This window comes from Poecilia formosa, unplaced genomic scaffold (genome assembly GCF_000485575.1).
Source record: "Poecilia formosa unplaced genomic scaffold, Poecilia_formosa-5.1.2 Scaffold261, whole genome shotgun sequence".
NCBI classification, from domain to species: domain Eukaryota; kingdom Metazoa; phylum Chordata; class Actinopteri; order Cyprinodontiformes; family Poeciliidae; genus Poecilia; species Poecilia formosa.
In genome coordinates, this window is record NW_006800200.1 from 892,271 (window position 1) to 910,186 (window position 17,916).

The following is a 17,916-nucleotide window of genomic DNA, read 5'->3' on the forward strand; positions in this document are numbered from 1 at the left end:
GGAGCAGCTTCAGAACCTGTGAATGTCCTGAAATGGCCAAGCCAGAGTCCAGACTTGAATTCAACTGGACATCTCTGGTGTGGTCTGAAAATGGCTGCACAAATAAACTCCAGTCCACTAAGAATCAAAGAAGCACGGGAGGAACAGCTTAAAGCTGGGTGAGCTAAGCTGGTGGCATCCTATTCAAAAAGGCTGTACTTGATCAACAAAGTTTTAAGCAAGAGCATTGAATACTTATCTCAAAGTGATGTCTTTGTCTTCTATTTTTAATAGACTTGCAAAAGTCTAAGAAAAAAGTTTCCCTAATGTTGTGATGGGGAATCTGTGCATACAATCTTCAGAAAAGAGATCCATTTAATACAATCTGGAATAAGGCTGTAACATAACAAAATGTGGAAAAAGTGAAGCGCTGTGAATACTTTCCGGATGGCACCGGATTGCTCTTAGAGGGAAATCAGGATCTCCCTAAACCGTCATTTTCAAGTTAAGACCTTACCTTTAAAAAAAAAAAAAAAAAGAAAAGAAAAAAAAAGGAGGTTAAAAATCAGTAAAATATGCGATAATCTGCTCCGATCTCATTCCATGAGCACAAAGAGGCAGTCAGGACGAACCTGGATTAATTTTCTTCCAAACTGGCAAGAAGTTGCAAAAGTGACTTTGTCAACACTTGACAATTCAATAAGGGTTTTTTTTTTTTTTAAAGAAATTGGTGTAATCACTCCACACGATCTGAAATAAAATCTCACATACGCCAATATTACACGACAAATCGTGGGTGCTTCTTTTTAAACAATTATGCTGCAAGGCATGTGAAACTGTGGTTAAGCAGTTTAGGGCCTGTATAGACTTCTACAGTAAAAGAGGTGAAACTGATAAAAAAAAAAAACTGTTTGATAAAACAACTAAATATTCCATAAAAGGGCATTTCATGCATCTCCCTGCTGTTATCTGGCTGAGGATGTTCCATACGCTGAATGAACGCACTGTGGTTTTCAGCAAACAGTCACATAACTTCATTGTGACGTGCCTCTAAACTTGTAGCGGTGCGCTACGCCTGTGGTAACAGACCACACGGCTTTACACAATGTAATCTGAACATAAGGAGACGCTGCTACCATGTCAAAACGCGATTTAGGTACATCATGTACCAACGACTATGTAGCCACCTGGAAGTTCAAGTGATGTAACGCATAAGGAAACAAAACCCGTGCTTTCCGAGTCCCCGGCACACCGTTGTGTTGTGGACAAATTCAAATTCAAAGCAATGGGGGGGGGGATATTAGCTGCAATGAGTGTCTCGACATATGACAGGAATTTCATTTGCATCAGACGCATTACAAAGCCTTCTTGTTGAGTATGTTAGTAATAAACTGTAGCATGAATGACCAGACACTTGTTTTTCCTTCAGGAGTACAACTGGATACAGTCAGTCTAATCTAGACTCACCGTCTCTTTGCAGCAGAGAAACACAAAATGTCAAATCACATTTGGTGCAGGCCATCTGACTAAGTATGTGCATTTGTGCATGATGTTGAAGTATTTTGCAGTGTGAGTGTGATTTGCAGTCATGGGGAGGGGGAAATGCACACAAGGCAATGTCACTGCTTTCCTCTTTTGCAGCTAATTTCATAGCAGCATGCCGGCTGTCACTTGACCTGAAGATGTGACTCCTGAGACATAGGGATGCAGGGTTTATGTTGGTCTGGGCAACAATTTATCAAAAGTCCAAATAAAGTAGTCAAAAGCGCATCCGGATATGTTTCTTTCCTCTATTATGGGGTGTCCAGGGTCAACTAGGGGTCCTCAGATGGCACTGCGCAACAACCCGACCCCAAAGAGGAAATAAAGATCCCAAAGCATTCAGGCAGAGGGTTGACACAGATTTCTAATAACCAGTAAACTATAACCAGGAGATTGGTGTGTCATTACAAAATAAAAACAGTACAGGCTGCCTGTAAAAAAACAAAAAACTAAAAACAAAACCATGTACTTACAGGAATTGTAACAGTAATCCAGTTCAATTATTCAACTGAGCCTGTTTGCTGAGACCTACTAGATCTGCTGTCCTCTGTTCTTTCTGTCTGAGATTAGACCAGCAGAAACACAGCGAGGGGAAATAAACTGAGTTACAAACTGAGGCTAGTTTCTACAACGCTTTTTAATGAGAATAAAATAAACCTATCTACAGCCCGCTTGTGTGTGTCCCATTAAGGCTGCTAAAGTGACAGAAGCCAGGGCCGAGTTAACACTTAAACCTTACAATCTGAACATTATCAATGACAAAACAGGACTATAAAGATCAGAAATCAAAGTAGACAGCTAGCTATGTAGCTTGGCAAAAATGCTCCAGACAGAAGACAACAAAGACAACACGTACCTGGGTCTAAGTCCTGATTTTAAAATGTGTCACTGTCCTTTTCGTGACATGAGAGGTTAAATCGAGAAGAAAATAGGAGTCGAGCGTTTCAAATGGACACTTATCTGGATGATAACCCGAGCTGCAACCGGACAGGCCTACGATGAGATCGCGACCGGAGGGAGGTTGTAGCAGGGATTGTGAAACTGACAACAGTCCCGAGCAGAGCCGAGAGACAAAATCGACGGCAGCGGGCCCTCCGTAGCGGCGAGCTAAGCTAAGGCTAGCTCCACTTTACTTCTTAAATACTCGAATATATTCAGCCATTTTGGTTCGTCGCGGCATCCAACCGACCTTCAGAAGGCTGGAGAGGAGCTATATATTTTGATCCCGTTTAACAAGATAGAAAAGTCTCACTATTTGCCCTGTACGAAGTTCCCATTCCTGCCTTCCGAGGCATCCACTGTTGTTTACCCAGCAGGTCGTTTGTTGGCTGGCTACGGCTACAACACGGTGATTCTCCGGAATGACACAAGGAGGCGCCAGATTCAGCATCCACTTTGCGAACAAGCTCCATTTCAGAAATAATTTCTTGATAAAACGGCACTTTTTGTGCCATTTGTAGCTAAGAGAAAGCACATGAAAACCTAAGAAAGGACAGTCATTTGCGTATTACTGCTGTTTAATGCAGAATCCTGAATACTAAGCTCTTACTCTGTTATGGGCTCGTCCATCTCCAATCCAAATACTGGTGCGCCCTCTAGTGTACAAAGATGGGACTCGAAAAGAGGAAATTTGCACAAATCATTTTCATAGAAATTAACAGTTTAAATTTTTATTATTCTGAAATGAGCTATGTAAACTGAAGAATGACCTGCAAAAAGAACCACATAAGTAATTTTAAATTATTATTTGAGATAGTAGTTATTACTAATATCTCATTGTTAATATATAACAAAAGAAAATACCACAGAGGATAATTGTTCTTTACAAAACTACAGTAACATTTAAAACGTGATCTAAAAAAAAGGCAAATTCACAGCTTTCCACTGTAACAGTTGCTGATATCCAAGCCAAATGCCTTGAGAGAATCTTTTAGGATTTACAGTGCCTAAATCAGGACTGATTTTTGTCCATCAATAGAGAAACTATCAAAGTGAAAAGGAAAATCAAACAAACTAAGCTCCACTCATTTGAAAACACAAAACTTTTGCAATAAAAGGAAAGATATACCCTGAACTCTGAGAGTAAATTACATGTTGTACATTACCTCCCAGAGTACACAGATTTATGTTGCATAATGAGTACAGGAGCACAGCAAAATGTGTATGTCTTTGCCCACTAAATGTGCTTCTACAAATAAAATAAAAAAACAGAACTAATAGGATCTGTTATAGCTTGTTTATTAGGGTTGGAGCAGTGCTCCTCATAACAGACCTCTGTGCATTTTGGATGCATCCGCTTGTATGAGCTTCACTAAAGGAGCTCTCCACGGCTGTTGCATGGGGGAGAAACACTGTCCAGCAGACATATCAGTCTGGCTGCAGTTCTCCTGTTTCCCACCACTGGCACTGGGTCAAGGGGACAGAGCTGGCCTTCCTGATCAGCTTATCTTGTTGTTTCCTCTGAGCTGTTGATAATCTCCTGCTTCAGCAAAGCACAACAGAGAATATAACTGAGGCCAACACCAAATCCATTAAGGTCTATATTTTCTCAAGAGTTGTTTTTCAGTTAAGTAAATGTAATGTGCATTAACATCCACAGTAAGAATATAAAGGTTGATTAATATCATTTTCAGGGTCCAGTCTTTTGATTCCTGTTCACATCAGAGCAAACAATGGTTATATTAGTTTATTATTATTATATTTTATTAAAATACATTTGAATGAACTTAATGCAATAAGTTTCCTTGAAATCTGCTACTGTTAGGTAAAATCATAATTAAAAAAAAATAAATAAAACCTCATTTGTACTTCACCATATCCAGCCGTCCTTTTGAATTACTGGAGTTATGAGTTATTTTTTGTAAAGTCATCTTTACAAATTATATTCATGAAATAGCTGTTTAACATAAAAGATATCCAGAAATAAATATATGACTGGTACATGTAATGTGAGGGCTAATTATAATCCTTGCACAATGATGTAAATACACCATGTTCACCACAAAGCGCCTTTATTCACTGTTCACATCTTATCTGGAGCCTGTTTATGTGGAGTTTAATACACATAAATCCCAGTGTGATTTAATCTACTTTTTAAGGTCTCACTTTATATTTCCAGCACTTTTAGCACTAGAGTCGCACAAAAACGTCATAGGTTTGCTGAGCAGCTTTATAATGTTATGGATATATTTCGTCTCAGTGTTTGGGATCTAATGATCATTTAACTGTGTGTTCTTATTCTTTTGTGTTTTTAAAGTCCTGAATAACTGCTTATTTGTATGTTAAACTGCCAAACAATACAGTAAAAAAGTGTTATTTTGTTCTTATGAAGGATTATTTTTTGCAACAGTGTGTTCAGTCTTTGTAACATTCCAGAAAAGTAATTTTTCTCGAATATATTACAGTAGCTCAGTCGGTGCACTGACAGTAGGCGGCGCTGCGGCATTTGACCAAAGACCGCGAGGAAGAAACCGTCTCGCTAATCTAGAGGTAAAATGGCGTCGGGTGCCATTTCAACGGATTCAAAGAAAATATCCGAATTAAGGGTTGTCGATCTCAAATCGGAGCTCAAAAGAAGGGGCTTGGACACGTTTGGCGTAAAAAGTGTTTTGCTTTCAAGGCTTAAGCAAGTAAGTGAACGAATCCGTTGTTGTAGCACGACTATTGAATGAGTTCTGTGTGCGATGCAGAGAGGCTAGTGCTAATCCTAGCTAATGTTGTGACGGTCTTTCCAGCCGCTCTACTTTTGTCCAGATCAATAGATTGCCACTCATACGGTTTAACCGTTAGGTTTCGGTTCTTGTATTCCCCATATGTAAACGTATACGCAGTCTTGTTTGGTAAATTCACAGGTAAATAGTAAATATGTTCGGTTCAATCTTCAACGGCTATCGCATTGAATTGATGTAACCCTAAAAATGGAAATTGAAAACTCGCCATAAATTGGTGCCAAACGGAAAATCAACGTTTGAGGAAAAATACTAATCGTACTTAAAAAAAAAAATCTGCATTTTTTTTATTTGAAATAAAAGGGGAATGAACGAGTGTTGCAAATTACACGTGATTAGCCTCAGCTACTGAAATTCAGCCTCGCATGTCCTGGATCCAAATCCCGGCCTGAATCTTTTTGGATGGAGTTTGCATGCCCTCTCCCTGCATTTGTGGAGTCACTCTGACTTTCTCCTACAGTCAAAAATAAATATATGGATTCTTAATAGTTTAACTGGTTTCTCTAAATTGCCATCCAGTATCTTTTTTTGTCCAGTTCGTCTTTGTTGTTTAGTGAAGGACCAGTAACACATCCAGTGTTTACTCTGCCTTTTGCACAAACAATGGTATAGATGAGGGGTGGAGGGATTTGTGGTTAATTTCTCATATTTGTGTTCAACTTTATGGTTGTAATATATTTGAAATATACCAATATTTTGGGTTGTATTTTTAATAATCTCACATGTGTAAGTAGTTAGTTGATGGTTGGATTCTTTTTTTTAATCTGTAAAAACATCTTTTTAAGGCTATTGAAGATGAAGGCGGTGACCCAGAATACATTCCAACTCCTCAGTCGACCGATTCATCCTCGAGGTTAAGTGGGAAATCTAGAGGTAATGCTGGTCAGCTCATTATTTTATTGTTTCAAGTGAACGTGAATGGTGCTTATTTAGTTTCATATACTGACTCCGTAGTACATGAATGTACTTAATCTTTCAGGGAAGAAATCGGATTCTGATTTGGAAAATACCGTGGAAGAAGACGTGTCTTCCAAGGTGAGTGTAGCATGCATTAATCATAATGTTGATATAATAACTGTTGTAAAAGGCAATGATGCTGTTTTCAAACAAAATATAAAAGTTGGAAAATATATATATATTTTTAAAAACTGTTATGTAGCTTTGTGGAATCAACAATAGACTGCAGAGAAAAACAAGATTTTATCCACAATTGGAATATTTTTTAAGTACAGTTTAAAAGTATTCGGGGATATAAATTTAAGGCTACCTCTCAGTATCTGAAGTACTTTGAAAATATTGTTCTTCAAAAATCTAAAGAAGCATTAAGTTCCTACGTGGGAGAAACCCTCACGTCAAAAACGTGAATATGAAGGAGTTAATGGAAGAACTGAACAGGAGTCAGGAGTTGGAGCAGACAGTCACTCTGGAGTAATGTCAGATGTCCAGTCTCTGTTTTCTCCAGATAAACTAGAGCAGAGAAGACGCATTCAGAAACAGTGTTGCACGGTAGTAGGGAAAGGATTCCCGCTCAGCACCAGAACTGGGAGAGACTTGCATCCTCAGTTTCAGCTTGCGGTCACATAATGGTGCCACCAGCTGACTCTGTTGCTTGGCAACGTAACTTGGGCACCCCTTTGTTTAAAAAGGGAAGTAATATCTGATACAACCTGTGTGGTACCTGCGTTTCACCACTCCTAATTAACACATGTAAAATGATGAGTTGAAGTTGGATTACAGGACATTATCAGCTCCATTTATTTATATGTTTTTAGTTGTTGTGGTTTTTTGTTTTTGTTCCCTTGACAATTTTTTTTAGACCTGGACAAGAACACCGTGACCCACCAGCTGAGAAAGATTAGAATAGATTAGAGATGATTGCAATTTAATCATCAGCTTTTAAAGTTCATACAAAATGTCCCCAAGGCGGACAGGAGAGGATGCATCGGTGGCACTAAACATTTTGTAGCAGCCGGGTCCTTTGGACCAGAACTGCTAAATTATAAAACGAAAGGTCAAAATGAACAGCACGCATACTTTGCACAAACATTTTGTTTGACGTGGCTGTGGTGTACTGTGCTGTATTCCTGCCTCTGTGTAGGCAGCAGAGAAAACTCCCTGACTCCCCAAATTGAGCTTGATTAGCTCCCCTTCATTCCTGTAATCACTCCGCTGGCTGAGAGGGAAAAAATTCAGCGTGTAAATACAGCAGCCCATTTGTAATCTAGACTGTCCCAGCTGACATGATGCCAAATAAACTACAGAGTTAATGTGTGCTGAAAATTAATGGTATTTCTTCAGAACCTTTTTTTTTTTCAGATGACGATAACAAATGGCAAGCTTTTTTCAGATTTTTTTTCTTAATGGTGATGTAAAAGAAATACCACAATAGAATAGTGATGACTCTTACACTGACTATTCTTGTTTGGTTTTTTTTCTAGGAAGTTGAAGAGTATGAATCAGAAAAGGGTATGTATGCTGCCAGTTAACGTTTCATGTTAATTTCTTTTCTCTCTTTTTTTTAAACTGCAAACTCCTGTGATGATAAAGCCTCTTGCTAAGTTTCATCAGATGGTGTTAAATGCGTTTTCCAGTGCTGCGCTATCCACAGTAATCATGGACTACTTTAGATAACTTTGAAGAACCAATTGTCTGGTTTCCTTACCTGCATCTCCAGGATACACTGGAGATGCAGTGTATCCTCAGGTCTGGGTTGCCTTAATCTTTATGCATCCAGTTGATTATTTGCTGCTGCGATAAGAAGCTCAGTTGTCTCCGGAGTCCAACTTTTTATGAAGATCGACGCTTCGTAAGCAAGCCATTTCAAGATCGCAACGCTCCTAGCAGTGACTGACGTGATTGGATAGACCTGTGATAAATGTACTGGTAAAACATGTGAATGAATCTGCGTTTTGTCCACTGGAGTCAGGCACCATTTTACAGGTTTGATCAAGGGGGAACTGGAATTGAATGAATGAGCTTGGATCAGCTAAAGTCAAGGACTGCTGCATTCATTGAAGCCCCTTATAATGACGCCACGGCCTTGTGTCTAAAGGCAGCACCGCATGGAGGACGTTTTCTATCAGCGGACGGACGTCCCACTTTGCTGCGTACAGGAAGAGACCCTGGACCACATTCATTTTTAACTGAGACTGGAATGGATGGACTGCTCCACTCAAAGGACACGCCTTTTCTGGACTGGTGACTGGACACCTTTGCTGCAAGCTTCGCTTGGTGATAAAGCATTTCTGTTGATGGGACACTTTTCTTCACAACTGAAGAAATATTGGATGAGCACTTAAACCCTCCATGAGCTTTTACAGTCTGAACTCTGATGCATATTGGAGGGAAAAAAAAAAAAGAAAAAAAGATGTCCTAACTCCATATATGGACTTGGTATAATTGTTTTCACCTGGCGAACAGCAACACCTCCACCGCGAAAGATGACTGCAGTCGAAGTTGTGCCAAGAAACGAGCCTCAACTCATCCCATGTTTTCAGTGAAGATTGTGTGTGTTGTCTTCCTGTGGTATCTGCGCCCTCGATGACCTTTAACACTGAATGTGCTTTATATTCTACTTTTGTAGGTCAAGTAACATGCGACATGTCAATGTTAAGATGTCTGTTTGCCATGTTTATCCTTGTTAAATCCCTCAGATGTAACTGATACCGATGATGGTAGTCGCGAAAATTCAAAGCCTCCACCGTGTGAGGACAGCCTCGCTCACTCTGAGCCTGAGCCAGAGTCTGAAACCGTGGCGGCTGACGCTGACTCAGAGCCCGACCCAGAGGTAGATGCAGAGGTGGACGAGGATGCAGATGCAGACGCAGACCCAGAACCGGAAGCAGAGGCCGAGACAGAAGAGGCTGAGAGGGACGCTGAAACCTTGAGCTCCTCTAGAGAAGCGGAGGACGATCACCTGTCCGTCTCAATCCAAAACGAAGACGCCATCACCCTGGATGTTGATGGCGACGACCTCCTGGAAACAGGTAAACATGTGAAACTTCCAGATCCAGAGGCAGAGAAGGGCACTGAGACTTGTGCCGAGACGGGCCAAGATGATGACATGAAGGATGAAGACATGGAGGAAGATGGTACGAAAGAAGACGAGCCCACGAATAAAGACGCAGTGATGAAGGCTGAAACCGAAGACAAAGAAAAGGATTCTGGGAAGAAAGGCCCGTCTGCCACTGGGGCCTCAGGTCAAGCAAAGAGGTTTGTCTTTCTATGTCAGTTCTTTGATTCTACTACCAAGTCCACCTCACTAAGAGCGCAGCATTGTGGGTAGCCTCAAGATGATTTTCATTTTTTGCCACTGATGTTCCTTACCCTGCAGTTTGCTGCTTTGCTTTATTTCTCTGAAGTTGGTTAACGTATGTCAAATTAACCCGGAGACAAGAAAACAACTCTTACTTTGTTACTTTGACCTTTCGAGAAGTTTTTAAAACCTTTTGCAGTTTTTACACAAGGCAGTGTAAAAACGGCATTAGCCTCCATGATGATTTAAAAAACTTTTTTTTTTTTGGTCCAATGATTCGCTGACGTTGACCAGACCTCTGAAGATTTCATTGGCCCAGGGATTAAAAATTGGCTAACCACCTGACCCGTCACGCCACTGGACAAACCATGAAGCTTTTCAGACAATGGCTCAGATCCACGTCTTGCCTAAAGGATATAATTTTTTTTTGTTTTTTCTTTTTCCTTCCTCAACCGTTGAAAAGATGCCGTTTAATCCACTAGATGGATGCTTTTTGTATTTTCCCCCTTGTCATGACTGTATTTGCCTTCACTCATTTCCTGTTTGGTTTTGTAACATTCATTTTTCTAGCTCCTCAAGAGACAGAGATGGAAAAGCAGCAAAGGATGAAAAGGGTACAGCGCTTAAATATTCAATATCCAACTTTTTGGCATTAGTCTTCGCCATTAATACTGAAAATGTGTTTTAAAAATCTCTACAGGCATCAGCAGCTCGTCTCGCAACGTGTGGGTGAGCGGCCTTTCTTCAAACACCAAAGCAGCTGATTTAAAGAACCTGTTTGGCAAATATGGGAAGGTAACATGAGGCTGCAACTAACAATTATTTTAGTAATCGATTATTTGATTTATTCTGATGATTTTAAAAAAATGGACACATTCTACAGATTTTACATTTAACCACTTAGACCTTTTTATACAATGTTAGAAAAATATTAAAAGATGCAAATAAATGAATATTTTTGTTACTTTTTTGAATAAGAAACATTTTATTGCCTAAAATGCAACACCACAGCCTTCCTTTAGCGAATTTGAACCAGGTGAAGCTAAAACTTGAAACTTGAGGAGTTTTAACTGAAACTTATTTAAAGACAAAGGTTTCTTTATTTTAAATGCAAAATGTGCATTTACTCTGTACAGTTTTTGCTTAATTACTGCCCTGGATGTTGTTGTTTTTCCCCCTGACAAATGGCCTTTTTTGAGTAGTCATACTCCAGTTAGCTATTAATCGATTAGCAAATTAGACGATTATTTCAATAACAGATTAATCACTTCAGTCCTAGGTGATGGTATTCTGCGACTGTTTGAGATGCCAGGAGACTTTAAGCAACCCGCTTTAAGAAAGAAATTTCTTAAAGAAATGCAGGCATGTTCTCTAAAGGTTCCTAAAAATGTTCTCTACAGGTTCTGAGTGCTAAGGTGGTTACAAACGCTCGCAGTCCTGGTTCAAAATGTTACGGCTTGGTGACGATGTCTTCCGGTACCGAAGTGACGCGCTGCATCTCCCACCTCGACTGCACAGAGCTTCACGGACAGCAGATTTATGTTGAAAGGGTAGGCGAGGCAGGAAACATTAAAATTCCTCAAATGCTTCCTTGTTAAATCTTATCCATACTTTCAACTTTTTTCTTTCATCTTTAAAAGGCTAAAAATGATCCGTTCAAAAAGGAGCCCTCGAAGAAAGAAGTGGAGGACAAAGCAGGATCCAGCAAATCCAACAAGAACACTTTCACTGGAACGAAACTGGCGAACAAGTGAGCGATCAGTTTGAGTTTATCTTTTTAAAAGATTTTTACTGCTGCTTTAACATTTAGTTGATCCTTTTTTTTACAATTTCGATGACCATTTAGAGCAGAGCTAACTCACAAAAAAGAAGAAAAGAAATCCGATAAGCTGTCGGACAAGGATGCGTCCAAGAAACAGGATTCAAAAAGTGGCTCATCGAGCTCCGATCAAGAGTCTTCAAAGAGAGACGACCGAAAGCGTGGCGGTGAGTTTTCAGCAGAGAGGGTTTTAGTTTATCAGCAATTCTCTGCTTTGGCTAATTGCTCGTTTTCTTTCAGAAACCAAGAGCCCTGCGAAGTCGACAGATGAAGATGATCCTAAAGGAGACGGGGACTTTGAAAAAAGACCTTTTAGAACTGGAAGATATTTTAACAAAGTAAGGTTTGATTTGAGTTTTTAATGTGTTGTATTATCTTTATAAAGAGGAAATTAAGTGAAAATGTTTTTTTGTTTTTTTTTTCAGCCATTTATGAACCCCAACTTTGACAGGCGTCCCAAGTGGCTGATCCCCCCTGAAGAGGTTAAACCTTACTCTTCATAAACACTAAAAATGACATTTAACAAGCTTCCCCCCGCCCCCCCAAGATTGAATCTTCACATTTAAATAATTCTCTCCTCAGGTACAATTGCTGAGGGAGAAGCGTCAATCCTTTCACAACAAAGGGGGAGAAATGGTCATTCTGCCGTTTGACAAGTTCAAGGAGCAGAAAGAGCAGCGGATGCGTGAGCAAATGGAGCGCTTCCACAGAGCCGCAGAGCTGCGCAGGTATCTTCAAGCATCGAACGACTCGCATTTATAACAAATGGCTTTAATTTAAAAATAAAAAGCCGAACACTGAGATTAAAACGTACTTTTCCTACTGTGCAGGCGGCGTGAAATTGCAGAGCAAGAACGGCGGGAACGTGAGCGAGTCCGTCTGATGCGCGAGCGAGAAGAACGGGAGATTCTGCTCCGGGAGCGCCAGAGACTGGAAATGGAGAGACAGAAACTGGAACGGGAGCGACTGGAGAGAGAGAGGCTGGAGAGGGAGAGGATTCGCATCGAGCAGGTAAAAGGAGCACGAACCATTTCGCCAAGTTTGGGCTTCAGGGCTCAAACTACCTTCAATCTGTTTAACAATAGATTGAAGGGACAACGGGGTTTCACACTCTGAGTGGTTGAGATTTGGACACACCGTTTCACTTTGGCTCTTTTTCTTTTCAGCATATTTGCTGCTGTTGAACTGCATGGAGTGCTTCATATCTTCCCCTGTAGTTCACTCAAAAACCTCAAACACTGGACACATTAGAAATGAGCAGATATTCATGCAGGGGATTCAAGATTTTAAAACTTTAGGTCCAATAACTTTCTGGGTTCCTCTTAAAGAAAAACTTTTCTAAACACTGAGAAACCTTTGAACAAACCATAAAAATTATCCTTCCCTTCCTAGATGGAAGAATTTGCACTGTTTTAAGCACAAAAGATACAAATGTAGAGGAAGCTCACTTTGCTAAATACATGACTAACACAAGAGGATGAACGTAAATAATCCTTTAATACAATTTTTTCTGTCTGTGCCGAAGAACAAACTATCAGGATCGATCAGGAAGTGGCATTTTTGAACTTGCATTAGTTTGCTACAGAAGACTGTGTTCATGTTTGAGTTAAATCCAATTTAATTACTTTTTATTTTAAAGGAGCGGCGCAAAGAAGCTGAGCGCATGGCGCGTGAACGAGAGGAGCTTCGGCGGCAGCAGGAGCAGCTCCGCTTTGAGCAAGAGAAGAGAAATAATCTGAAGAGGGGACGTGAGGTGGAACACGGGTATTTATCATTATGTTCACCCTCGTTTTTAATTTGTTTGGAGTTTTAAATTGAGTTCTATGCATAAGATTAGGAAAAAAACCAAGTCAGATCTCTGATTGGATGAAAGGCGAGATGTTGCAAATCAAAGTTACATTACAACTGAGCAGAATTGTCAAAATTGCCGTTCATGAGATTTTATTTAATATTTTGTATATTTTGCTACCAACACCTTTCCAGATCATTCATAATTTCTTCATGGATTTAACTCTAATCATTCCTTGAGTTAACATACCTGATCTGTGCTTCCTGTTTCAGCCGGCGGGAAGATCCCTACTGGAATGGCAACAAAAAAATGCATCCCGAGTCAGAGGTCCGTCTGAACCAGGGATCCAATTACAACCGGCAGCAGAACCGCTTCCCCAACACAAATCCTCGGGAGAGGGGCCGTTTTCCAGACGCTGGCCAGCAGCCCAACACGTTTGACAGGTATGTGTCAGACATGTTGTATATGTTCTCCAGCAGTTTTTGGAGTGAAGCTGTGACTTTGTTCTCAGGCCCATGCGGTTATGAGTCTGAGGAATTGTTTCCATAATGAGCAAATCTGTGCATGTCCTGCTGGAAGTTCATATTCCTTCAAACTAAATCTCCAGTCAACATGCGAAAGTAGCTGTACGTGGACTAAATGACCTGAAACACTAAATTTACTATTTTTGAATGGTTAAACTAAAGTCTTTTCTGGATAAGAAGTGTATATCAGACTGATCATGTTCTTGTATCTATTCCTGATGATCATTCCTTATCAGCTCTCTAAGAAGATGTCAGTAAAAGTTTCTGCTAAGTGTAATGCTTAAAGCTCAATAGAAGCACTCAGTTATTTGACTTATTACAGTTAATAGAATTAGTTTGGACCCTAAAAATCAAAACTCCTGATAAGTTACATTTGATGGCACTGCACCGTTACCGAGCAACCCCAGGAGCTCCAGCAGGTTTGGTCTCACTGCTGGTTTTACTGCTGTACAATGGCTGCTGGAAAAGGCAAGTGTTTTCTTGTTGACATAACATCCAGGAATCACTTGCTACATTCTTGTTGCTTGTGCAGGAGGCTCCACTTGTGCTTTTCAAAGATTTGTTTGCAGCCATTTTTATGTCTGAGTTCAAACGCTGAGATGGGGGCGTGGCAAGCAGAAGCTTATTTGGATTTAAAGTGCAATGAAGCCCCAAATTGGCAAATTGAGCAAACTAGAATCTCATTATCCAAGAATTATTCTGTTCAAAAGACGCAACAAACATGTTTTGTGAAGCCCATCGCCGTGTTTTAACCAGTTCAAGGAAACGTATTACATCACTTTTAATGTTGCTCTCCAACCAAAGTGTAAATTGTCGCCTCTCCCTGCTTCGTCTTTTGCTTGTTAGATTCTGATGAATCTAATATTGCTGTTTCTTTTCCAAGACGTAACAGATTCGAGGGCGAACCAGAGGCAAAGAAGAGTCGGCCGGCTCCTCACAGAGAGGGCTCCGGCTTCGATAGATACCCCAAGAACTACGACGCCGTCCACAGACCCGAGCCGGCTCCACGCGGCGACACGGACCGGAGGGACAGGGACGAGCGGCGCCCGCCGCCCATGGGAGCACGACCTCCGATCCCTGCCATGTCACACAACCGCCCGCCAAGGGACGGTGGCGCAGGATGGAAGAATGATGGAGGAGTGAATTCCAGCAAGGGGGATATGAGGTAAGAAGCTGTTAATGAAGCTGCAGTTCATTCAGCAGCTTTTGGAAGCTGCGCGTCATAAAACCTGTGCTTCATGCAGAGGGCCGATGCGCATGCGTGACGATCGTCCTGGCAGAGACGCTGGGAGAAGCGGCTTTAATAACAGAGGCCAGCCCATGGGGATGAATGAGCAGGTGAGTTTCTAAAGGCAATTCAGTTCTTTTTTTTATTATTATTAAAACACTAAGTGGTTAATGAACTGAGCCTGTATATGTATAATAAAACCTAAAAAAAATAGAAATGATTCATGCTGATGCAGATTGAAAATCTGAAAACTGTGAATTTAATTTAAAGTTAGTTGGACTAAATATGAGCTTATCCTATTCAGTGTGAACACATAATTTAAAATTTGTACGTCTGTGGAAGTGGCAGCAGACAGTTACAGATTTTAAATCTTTAAATTTTCATTCAGACAAGAAGTTTGTGAAAGATTAACCGCTTGTTAGATTCTTCTTTGTAATTGCTTAGCAGCTCTGTCATTTTTCCACTGGTATTTTTATGAGCTGGAGGTTGGAGGAGCTGCTTGCCATCACCCTAATCTATAGCTCCTTCATCTGATTCGCTATCAGATTAAAGCCAGAACTTTGGCTAGGCCACTCAAATACTTTTTCAAAACAAACAAGGTAAAAGAAGCAAAAAGAAAAAGTACTTCCAACCCAAATCTGCAAAAGGTTTAAACAATAAAGAAAATTAAACGCATTTCTTAGACTTTCATTTAAGTAATTGAACTGAAATCTAGTCTACATAGGCCTGTCGCAATCAATTAATCACATGATAAATTGAAACGAGCTCAATTTTTTTTTTGTTGCATGATTTATCATTTTACTCCATTTCTACCAAAAACTGGATGATAAAAAGTCTTCAGTCTGCTGCTTTGGTCTTAATGAGCCCCAGTTTTGTTTAGAGAGACTTCATAATTATTTTTTATTTATGTTTTATTTATTTTCAATATTTTAAATGTCTTCCAGTTCGAGTGTTAAATGTTCATTAGAAATCAAAATGTATTGTTTTTTTAAGAGGGTGAACCTGCATTATGCCACTACCATTATATTTCTTGAAAATGGCCTCAAAACATTAACATCATCCCAATAATCTTTGGGACAATTTATCATCCAGCAATATTAGTTAATGTGACAGATCTTAAGCCCAGTCTTGTTGCGAGTCTAATAAATGCTTTCTGGTTGTGGAAAAATCACGACGTTCCAAATGTGCATTTTTCATTATGTCCTTTTACTCGACAAAATTCTCTATCGTGATTAATTCAGCTGATTTAAAATGAAAAGATTAAACCTGAATTGTGAAAAATCTTTGGACTTTGCTCCTGCTTTCGCACGCTGAGTGACTCCTGACTCGTCTGTGGTTGCAGCCGTTCAGCTCGGGGCGCCAGGTTGTGGTGGAGCGTCACAGCCGGGATCAGGGCCTGAGGAAGGAGTGGCACGGCGGCTCGGGCTCTCAGGTGTTTTCTGACAACCGCAGGATGGGAGACGGCCGCGGCGGCATGATGGCTACCTCCAGGTACACAGATTAGACGGAGCACTGATGATCGAAGTCCTAAAGGGGCGTCTTTGTCACAGTCCTGACCGATGCGTTGTCCGTTTTGCAGCCACTCTTCGTCAGGACTGGGCCGGATCGTACAGATCACCAACAACTCCATTTCCAGCGGCACCGTGGGCGGATTCAAGGCTTTCAAAGGAGCGTCGCGGCCGTTCTAACACCGAGTTCAGACACTTTAAAGCGTTGGATATTTGAAGATTTTCCTGAACACTTTATTTTTAAAGTAACTGTTTTGGGTGGAACATTAGCAGCCTTGAGGTTTATTCCTTTGTTTTAATCTGTATGGATGGAGGTGTTGAACTGAGGTGTTGACCTCAGTTCTGCTGTTGCCACAAAACAACCCTGTGCACACGTTTTAATATTTCTGAAGTTGCTGCACAGCCCCAGCGTCTTTGTAACAAGTTTTCCAGTTACGACAAAAACTCCTCTCAAGTGTTTGTATATTTCCATTAGCGTAGCATTACTCCGTTTCCTGTGTAATGTTTCACTTCAGTGTATTATAGAACCCAAACTAGCCAATGGATCTGGATGTTTCATTGAAATGGATGACAGTCCTCTTTTCTTTTCTTTCTTTTATTTATATTTTTTTATTTTGTTTAGAAGTTGTACTTTAATGAAGGTGTCAAATTTTGTAAAGATGAACCCATCTGCTTGAACAAGATAAAGCTGTGTAAAGCTGAGGACTCTGAATCGTGTTCAGGTCTTGCTAAGAAGAAACATCGAGAGGAAATCTGTTTCCGATCGTAATTCAACTGTGGACATTTAACAAATATAATTTGAGTATCAGTTTTCATCTCGGTGGAGTTTGTCGTTTTATTTTTTTTACCACCTTGTCTGTAAACAAAACAGTTCCTCTATTGAAGGTTTGAATCTGGAAAGTTTGGTACAATATAAAATCAGTCTGAAGCTTGAAAAAGCTCTAGACTGCTCACTAATGTGCAGAGGGCACTGCTTTGACTAGGCCACCATGTGGAGGGATTCCTGCTATTTCAATGCTTTTGTCATTTCAATGCTTTATCCTTTCAGTTGCACCAGTCGCCACCTTGGATGTCATGCTTGTAACCTTAACCACACACCGGATGTTATTGGTTATTAAACCTTGATTAGTAAACAAAACTAATAAGTGAAGTGGCTTTTTACCTGTTAATGTGCTGCTCTGTGTGTGATCAGGGTTTAAAGAGACATAATGACCACCATAATTTCAAAACCAGATTATTTTCATGTCATTAGTTCCTGAACTTTGCATAATGACATGAAAATAATCTGGTTTTGAAATTATTTACACAAAATAACAAATTGCACACAGTTATTAATAAAATAAAACCAATTATTCAGCTGTCTTTAGATCTTCACAACCTTTTAGTTTAGGTTGAATCTGCTCAGATGGAAACTGCAACTGTCTTGTCTGGTTTTCTGCCACTTGGTGAGTAGAAACTGCACAAAACTAAATGAGAAAGTTGTAAATTAATTGGCAGCACCAATGTTTTCTATCTTATTAAAGCAGCAAGGGTGTCCTTAATTT

General features: G+C 40.2%; 2 protein-coding genes across 3 annotated transcripts in view; one reads left to right on the plus strand and one right to left on the minus strand.

Annotated features, from left to right (window-relative positions):
• The window catches only part of rnf111 (ring finger protein 111), a 30,933-nt gene extending 27,914 nt beyond the window's left edge, over positions 1-3,019 (minus strand). The window contains exon 1 of one of the 2 annotated variants that reach the window (XM_016680897.1): positions 2,774-3,019. The gene's annotated coding sequence lies outside the window, so the exon portion shown is untranslated. Of the gene's footprint in view, positions 1-2,377 lie in introns of both variants that reach the window. The other variant, XM_007570467.2, reaches the window with a different exon arrangement.
• Positions 3,020-4,983: 1,964 nt separating this feature from the next.
• sltm (SAFB-like, transcription modulator) lies at positions 4,984-17,510 on the plus strand. Its single transcript, XM_007570469.2, has 20 exons — positions 4,984-5,150; positions 6,035-6,122; positions 6,229-6,284; positions 7,688-7,715; positions 8,903-9,461; positions 10,075-10,118; positions 10,205-10,299; positions 10,905-11,054; positions 11,145-11,254; positions 11,351-11,490; positions 11,564-11,661; positions 11,749-11,805; positions 11,906-12,051; positions 12,154-12,334; positions 12,963-13,087; positions 13,385-13,555; positions 14,520-14,801; positions 14,881-14,974; positions 16,207-16,355; positions 16,444-17,510. The coding sequence occupies exons 1-20, from the start codon at positions 5,016-5,018 to the stop codon at positions 16,550-16,552; spliced, it is 2,817 nt and encodes a 938-aa protein (XP_007570531.1). The 5' UTR covers positions 4,984-5,015; the 3' UTR covers positions 16,553-17,510.
• Positions 17,511-17,916: the final 406 nt, after the last annotated feature.